Source organism: Gymnoscopelus microlampas, assembly GCF_963454915.1.
Source record: "Gymnoscopelus microlampas genome assembly, chromosome: 22".
Lineage (NCBI taxonomy): Eukaryota > Metazoa > Chordata > Actinopteri > Myctophiformes > Myctophidae > Gymnoscopelus > Gymnoscopelus microlampas.
Window position 1 is genome coordinate 17,153,089 of NC_139959.1, and position 8,754 is coordinate 17,161,842.

An 8,754-nucleotide genomic window follows, 5' to 3' on the forward strand; every position below is an offset into this window, starting at 1 on the left:
AACGTATCGCAATGTGAGCTTGTGCTGTAGATCGCCTATTTTTAAAAAATATATATAATTTTTTTTATATTTTAACGAAAATATGGAATTTAGAATATTTTTTTACACAAATCTTCTCTTATCGGGTTCGCTGGCACAACTTATTTTTTTAGGTGGACTTGAACACAGCTCTAGTAGGGAAAATTGACATCGCCTTCCATAGGCGGCGGGTAATGAAGGCTAGGGTAGGCTAAGCCTTCCCAAATGTTATGCTGGGAAATTCTGGGAATTGTGCAAATTATATATAATATATGTGCGCAGCATTATTTAGTTGTTGTTTTTTAATAATAAATCAGTACAATCAGGCAGAAATATGAATGAAATAACATAACCCTAACCTAACCCTAAAACCGAAATAAAGTAACCAAAAACCTAAAAGAAACTAACAAAATCCGCCCCCAAAAAAAGAATCTGCTTTGTGCGCGTGCACGATTTAGGCACCCTCGCGCGCGGCCGACCCCCCCAGCCTCAAGCCAGATCTCCTAGCCTTCCCAATTGTCACACTCACCCGCCGGCCGCCGCCTATGACGCCTTCCCCCATTTCTCTGCAGGTGTACCTGGCTGCAGGTGCAGTGTACGGGCTGGAGGGATCGCTGGGGGACCTGGAGGAGTGTGCGCGTTCTGTCAGCAGTGGCACCACGGACACAGAGCTGTCCTTCCTGGAGGACCAGGTGGCCACGGCAGCTGCACAGGTCCAGCAGTCTGAACTAAAGGTACAGTTTACTGTCACCTGCTCCTCTACTTCAGTGGTTCTCAACATTTTCAGGGCGCAACCCCCCCCCCCCCCCAAAATAATCATATTTGAACTGGGGACCCCCTAACCTTGACAAGCACTTGTACTTGTAGGAGTTGAGGCATTACATTTTGTTTGACTCTGCCCCACAGATAAAATTGTGAAAATGGCAGAACTACAAGCTCAGTGCGCCTCGCAATGTGAAGCGTTGTGAGCCTGTAGATCGGCTATTTTCACAATATTTGCCTCTTTTCTTATGTTATTTGACAATTTGGCCAATGTTTGACCATTTTTTATAGTATAGTTTGTTGGTTACTTTTGATGTAGTAATGGTTTTATTATTAGTTTATTTTTATTTGGTTTCATTTCTGAGGTATTAAAAAAGATCCTTACATTGTCCCTTAAGAAATGTATACATACCCATACACTTATACTGTATGTTGGTTTGTTTACTGTTGAGTTAGAAAACAATGTTGCACAGTAAGTTAATCATCTGGGGACCCCCCTGGGGGTCCCGACCCCCAGTTTGGGAACCCCTGCTCTACATGCAGTCTGAGATAAAAGTACAGTACTGCTATCACCTGCTGCTCCACATGCAGTCTGAACTAAAGGTACAGTATTACTGTCACCTGCTGCTCCACATGCAGTCTGAACTAAAGGTACAGTATACGCTTTACACAATATACTAAAGCCTATACCGCTTGTGCTATAACCACACCCGCTTCTGTGACACACACGGAACTGCCTCTCGTCTACAAGCTTTTTGTTTTTGACCGCGATGGAGGCGCGCCGTCTCAAGCAAACTTGAGCCACGAGAGTCACCGCTGAGCGAGCTTAGGCGAGCGAGTCGCTGTGCCGAACGTTGCGAAGTTCGCTTGAGCCGACTCAGCGTCGTCCGAGTTATGTACCGATAGGCACCAAATCGTAAATCATGGCGAGAGCGTTTGCCCCAACTAACTGGTGGCCAATCACAGTGCGTCCTTGCACAAGTGCTTTAGGCTTTGGGATGACGCACTGTTTACATTTCCTGCTGTTAGTTTTGGCCTTGGGAAACAAACGGTTTTATGAGTCGCAACTGGAACGGGAGAATTCTAAGTGCCTCGATTGTAAAAATGGAGTGGTTATATCAGCACAATGTTTCCCTGGAGACATCTAGCTCAGTGAGGTTCAGTTTGGTTTCACTAGCATTGTGTGAATGCTGTGTGTCAGACAGTTCCTGGTAAAGGGTGTCTTCTCCCTCCAGATATCAAACATCGAGGCCAGGATATCAGCTCTAAAAACAGCTGGCTTGAATGTCACTGCCTGCAATCGCTTCTCCAAGTTCAAGCCAAAACCTAAGGTATAACTGAAGTAAAGTTGACTTTCAAATAATCCTATCGCTCTGCCCCTTTTCCCTCTGACCCTATACCTGCCACCCCACCCTTGATACTTACATAGCCTTATGTATATTCAAATTAGTACAGTATTCTTAAGAGTGTCCTATTATATTACTTCTCATTATAGCCTCAAACGCTCGACTCATCACGTCATCAACGGAGGAAGCTACCAGCCCCGCCACTTAAAGGTGCACTTCAAGGTAAACAAAAACTAGGCCTAAACACAAACCTTTTTAGCATGGAACAAAATGTAATTACGGCAATAATTTAATATTGAGCATTATTGCCTCCAATTGTAACTGAAGTAGATTTTGTTTGTTTGTTTGTTATCTGACCATTTTGATGTGAGAGTGGAGTGGAGAAAAGTAGGAGAAACATCCTTTGAATGTGTTTGATGTGAGCATGGCTGTCAAATTGAAAATAAGATGAGAACTACCATTAGAAGGATCGCTCTCGGTACAATGGATCCCTTCACCAACAATATGATATTGTCAAGATATGCCATATCCCCTCATTATATATGACCTTGCTGAAAGAAAGCCCTTCAAGCACACTGAAGACAAGCAAGGATACAAGTTATAAAGCTTTTATTGTGTCAGGACATACATAATTAAAAATCAATAAAAACATCAGGGGTGTCCTTGGCACTTTTGTTGATTTTAATATGCATGTCTTGACACAATAAAGGCTTTGTAACTTTTATCCTTGCTCGTCCTGATTGTGCTTGGAGTTTGTGCTTTCTTTCATATACTGTATGAACTGTTATAGACTCTGTGAGCACCTCTTCATGCCCTAGACTGGAGTTGCCACTTTCTGAACTCTAATCGAGAGCACTCAGGTAGCCTTTGTTCTATGTATGACCGTGGCTTTTCAACCCAAAAGTAAATTTTCTCTTCATCCAAAAGATTTCATGAAAATCCACCCATCTATTCTCCAGTTATTTTGTTAGGGTTAGGATCCACACTTTCTCAATATGTGGATCCTAATCAATATTGCTATTAAGCAAAAGAAAGACAAATCTCTTGCCTCTGCCGATCATAAACGGGCAAGAGAGCAGACTGATGATCCCTCTTCATATATAGCATTCCTCAGATTTTAACATCAAAACAATACTTGCTACAGTGTATGACTTAGGCTCATATTCATGATCACATCCTCCTCTTAATAGATTTTGTCTGTGCATAGATTTTTACTCTTACCACTGCATCTTCAAAAAAAGAAAATATTATTGAGTCGTGTGAATATCGGGATTCACATGGGAACGGTGTTGCTCCAATGTGGATCTTAGATATTTTGACAGACAGACAGACAGACAGACAGACAGACAGACAGACGCACGCACGCACGCACGCACGCACGCACGCACGCACGCACGCACGCACACACACACACACACACACACACACACACACACACACACACACACACACACACACACACACACACACACACACACACACACACACACACACACACACACACACACACTCATAGACAACTAGCCTCCTGCAGGGCCATGTTGTAATTTTGTTTCCTTAATCTACTGACTTACTGACTGATGTACGCATATTATATGTGGGCGAGAGATATTGGGCGACAGGACTTTTGTTCACGCAGTCACTTTCTAGCTTAAAGAGCAAATTGGTTGCTGAATGGATGCAAATGCATGTGCTAGACAGTGGCTAAGTAACAGAGAAGCTCCATTAGTTGTGAAGCCAGCAAACAGAGACACAGAATATAGCAAGGCAAGGTTCCTTTAACAGCCAACAAGGAGTCGGTTTTATTTCATGTAAAATGAATGGAGTTTTTTTGTTGCTGTTTCTTTACTTTTCTATTTTTTTTGCCCTTCAGCAACGTCCACACAATAGCTCTGATTCACTGTGGCTTTTCACAGTGAATCATCCACAGCTCCAAAGAGACACGGGACACAGGACAATAGAGTGGACTCAGTGACCACGGCATGTAATCATAGCATTGATAGCAGATGAGCATTGACCAGTGGATCCTTTCAGCGAGTCTCTCATCTGTTCCAAATGTATACAATCAGTAGGCAGGTTTTATTCTAAGATATGACCAGATAATGCAGGTTCTCCTAAAAGGTTAATTTGAATGGCTGTCAATAGTCTCTAATAATCTCAGGGGTAACCCAACCTGTGGGCCGTGAGGATATTGCAAATAATTGGCAAAACAGTGAGATGAAAAAAAAAATGGAAGTCTCGCACACTGTCTTCACTTACAGTAGTAGTTTATTACAACGTTTTGGTCTGAACGACCTTCATCAGGCATCTGGGTCACAGAAACATATATATAGAAGCACTCAGAGAGGCGAGGTCCAATCAGGGATCCCTGATTGGACCCTTATGTGACCCAGATACCTGATTAAGCTTGTTTAGACCGAAACGTTGTAATAATAATAATAGATTATAAAAATAATAATAATAAGTGAAGACAGTGTGCAGGACTTCCATTTTTTCATGTTGCACTGGTTGCCTGCTCCTACGCACCTGTCCCAGGCAGTATGCAAAAGGACCTTTCTCTACAAAACACTAAGATGACAAAACAATATGAATATAAAAGAAATGTACCCTATTGTATCCGGTAGGAGACACAAAGAGTCTCCTTTGTGTCTCCTACCGGATACATTAGGATCTTTATTATTATCATCAAATTATTGGCTTAGGAATACAACAAAAACAGAAACATATCCATGAATTCAAGCCTTTATGGGGTGGGTAATCGAAAGAAAAAAAGTAATTTAGGGGGTGAACTATCCCTTTAACACAGCAGCCGAAAAGTGGTCATATGGGTGGGCTGCGAAAGCTTTATAAAATTGGGCCATTATCCAGAAAATGATTTTTTTTTTGGGGGGGGAGGAATTATGTTAACTTGTCATGTATTAATTCACTGTCATTAATTAACTGTGGTGTCCTCATTTTTATTTGTAGAAAAGTTGGAGCCGGAGCAACAGGTGTTACAACCATAGTGACAGTCAACAGCACAAACGGCCCCTCCGGGGGGGGGACATTTTAGCCCCCCTGACGGATGGGGCCCGCCCAACTCAGTGCCTTGATCCAGTGTCCACCTCCAGCTCCGGGCCATGCTGCTGGGTGCCAACACCTGCCCTGTGCAACAACTCACTCAGCACTCAGCCAGGCATGGCACCAATCGCTTACAAGCGTCTTAGCAGTTAACACAACAATCCTTTTACACCCAGTCCTGGAACCTATAGACCTGAGAACAAGACAGTGTGTCCTCCCCTGTTATCAATTCATCCTTCGTCTCCCAACCTGTCTGTCCTCCGCAAATCTACTGACTTACTGACTTAAGACGACGCACCACACCGGCCGACAGACGGCAGAGTGTCTCTGCCTTAAAACCATACGGATAAAACCTGCTTGCGAGACACCTTCCTGACCAAAACAAGGCTAGAATTCCCATCTTAAAAATCCACTGTATAGAGGGGGAAAGGGTTTATTTTATTTTTTTCCTGTCTGTTTGCAAGGTTGTTGTAGGTGTTTTAAATAATGTACAATAAAGAGGGGGGGGGATCATGGGAAATCTTATGTAATTCAGTGTCCCCCCCCCGAAAAAAAAAGAAGTTAAACCATATTTAATACCTACTGCATCTCTTCTCACGCAAACGTAATGTACTGAGGAAAAGCAGAGCCCTTGCCAAGCCTCATGAATGTTTGTGTCACTTTCCACATTTTGGCTGTCAGTTGGGGACTGATTGTGATGTCTTTTTTAACATTTTTAACTGAGATTCATGCATTACCAGAAAAAAAGTATTGTGTATAGTACAGTTACCAGGGCCAAAACTAATTTCTGTCCTCCTTTCTTACCAAAACTGCCCTTAATCTGTGATTCATGATTGATGGCAATAGTGGAAAGCAAAGAACACTGACCAATGAAATTATTTAAAATGTTGTCTTAATTTTACCATTAAGGATGTTAACTTCCTGACACTAATGTAACAAATTAATGCAGATGTTACTAATTATATACAAAATTGTTCGACTTCAAAGCTTGCTTTAGAAGGTAAACTGCTGATGGGAAGTGTTTTATTATCAGAGCACGGAATTCTGAACTTCTGATTTAGAACGGTCTGATTTATACTTATTTGGCAACGTTTCTCACACCAAAATAGCCGATCTACAAGAGCTTGTAAATCGACTATTTTCGGTGCGAGATACTGGCGCGCAACTAAGTATAAATCAGGCGTCACTTCATTCCACCCCCCTCCCACCAAGTAAGATCAAAATGGCCACCGCGTGAATATAATTATTTTTCTTTTGGCTAATTCCCGTCAGGGGGTCGCCCACAGCGGATCATCTGTTTCCACCTGGTTCTGTTTTCTGCGTCTTCCTTGATGACTCCTGCCACCTGCATGTCTCTCACCATCTGCATGTCTCAAACTGCATCCATAAACCTCCTCTTTGGCCTTCCTCTTCTCCTCCTACCTGGCAGTTCCATCTTCAGCATCCTTCTCCCAATGTACCCGTCATCCCTCCTTTTACCATTTCCAAACCATCTCAACCTCGCCTCTCTTGCTTTATCCCCAAACCTTCTAACCTTGGCTGATCCTCTAATGTAGTAATTTCTGATCATGTCCTTCCTTGTCACTCCTAATGAGAATCGTAGCATCCTCAATTCTGCCGTGTGAATACAATACACTCCACAATGTTTCAAATTATGTGGCTTTCCAGAAAAACTTTCATGTTTTACTTTCATGTTTTACCTTTTTGCCATATAAAGGTTTCAGAGATTTTGTGTTGCGTTCAGAAATCTTCTTCTGAAGATGTAAACACCATTCAGTGTGACAGGCTTTATAACAAATGTCATGAAACCATGATTTTTGTTACAAGCAATTTATTTTTGTACTTATTAAAGGTTTTTATGCAAGTATCACTGAAACAGGTACTATTGCAAATTCAAAACTTTTATTCTCTCCTTAAAGGAGCCGTCTTCGGTCCTGTCTGACTCTCTTATGTTTTATGACTGTGCTTTCACTGTAGTCCTGCATTTATTGTTTGGAATATTTGCTCGTAATAATTATCTTTTTTTTTTTTTTTACCAAAATGGGTATTAAACACAAATATATTGTGGAATGCCACCGGCATTTGTACTGGTAGGACTCTAGAGAAGAGATGTAGCGTTTCATTTGACAGATTTTCTGATTCTAATGGCACTTCCTCATGGCCACATCCATTTATGAGTAAATCATTAACTACCAGGTAATCAGTGTTTTCGTTCAACTACCGCAGCTGAAGCTGAAGGGTTGAATTAATCTCAATCTGAACTAAAAGTGTAACTGATCATATTCATGTGGCAGCCATTTTGCCCTACGTTATATGTACAGAACCAACGTTATACCACCCTATACACTGGAGAAATGGCTGCCATGTCAATATGGTCAAAGATTTGAATGCTCTGCCCTTAAATTGCTACCCATTAACATTTAACCACTTGAATCCCAGCATGCCTATTCTGGGGGGGAACATTCAGCAAAAATAGCAGATCTACAAGCTCACAACGTATGCATTGTGAGCTTGTAGATCGGCTATTTTTGGCGAAGAGATTTGGTGTAGACGGTTAAAAAGAGGTCCAAGTACAGTTGTAACTCAGGTCCAGTTTACTAAGACTAGAAGAGGGTTTAAGTGGTTATGTCTGATCCTATACTTGGTCGTAAGACGGTGTTAAATTGCTGTGAGCTTGTAGATCTGCAATTTTCAAAGGAAAACAATTCACACATCTCACTGTTTTTTTTGGGTTTTTTTGCAGAATGTTCCTGTACATTTGTAGGTCTTGTTCACAGAGGTGTCGATGTATAAAAGCATGTTTCTGGTTTTATCAAATAGATGTACAAATGAGAAGCACAGTCAAGGGGGTCCAATCATTAATGTCCTGTATTTTTCTATTGTAAAAAAAACAAAAAACAAATATTTTATCTCATCTCAGAATTTCTTTATATGTATATGTGTGAAAAGATGGATATGATATAGAATAATATATGAAATGCCGAATCATAGTTGCCCAAACATTCAGTGTTGTTTGCAGAAGACTGTGCATAACTGTGATGACTTCTGTGGCTGGATTTACACATGGTTTCTATTCTGATTGACTGTACATTCAAAATCAGAGTTGTGTTAATCCAGCTTGAATGACTACAGTGTGGTGCATTGTGCACAGCTCCTTGGTTGGACCATTCTTGTGTTGCAATGGGGGAAATATTATCAAGCAAAAAATACAGATTCTCTATGTGCCACAAAACTGTAATAAGAAACAAATAAAATTTGCAGACCTAAAAAAGAAAAAGTGTCCTCGTCTTGAAGGTATATTAAAAACAAATGCCTTATTAACATTGCATGTGCCCAGCCAACTGTACAACATTGTTAAATAGTGTGTGTGATAATATTTAGCACAACAAATACAAATGCCGTCAAATCTAACAGATTTGTTTCCTTGGGAGCATTGTATGATTTTAAACTTTGGGAAGAAAAAAGGGGACAGATAATTTGTAAGTGATATTAAGACCATCCTAATTTATTAATCAATAGAGATTAAATGTCTCATATGTACAGATTACAACTTGTTTTACATTTGCTG

At 41.0% G+C, this 8,754-nt stretch overlaps 1 protein-coding gene across 1 annotated transcript in view; it reads left to right on the plus strand.

Annotated features, from left to right (window-relative positions):
- The window catches only part of myripb (myosin VIIA and Rab interacting protein b), a gene marked incomplete at both ends in the record, with an annotated part of 206,343 nt that extends 201,212 nt beyond the window's left edge, over positions 1-5,131 (plus strand). The window contains 4 exons of the mRNA XM_084048107.1: positions 591-752; positions 2,016-2,111; positions 2,276-2,336; positions 5,094-5,131. Of these exons, the coding sequence (XP_083904233.1) occupies positions 591-752; positions 2,016-2,111; positions 2,276-2,336; positions 5,094-5,131 (357 nt within the window). The remainder of the gene's footprint in view (positions 1-590; positions 753-2,015; positions 2,112-2,275; positions 2,337-5,093) is intronic.
- Between the last annotated feature and the right edge of the window lie 3,623 nt (positions 5,132-8,754).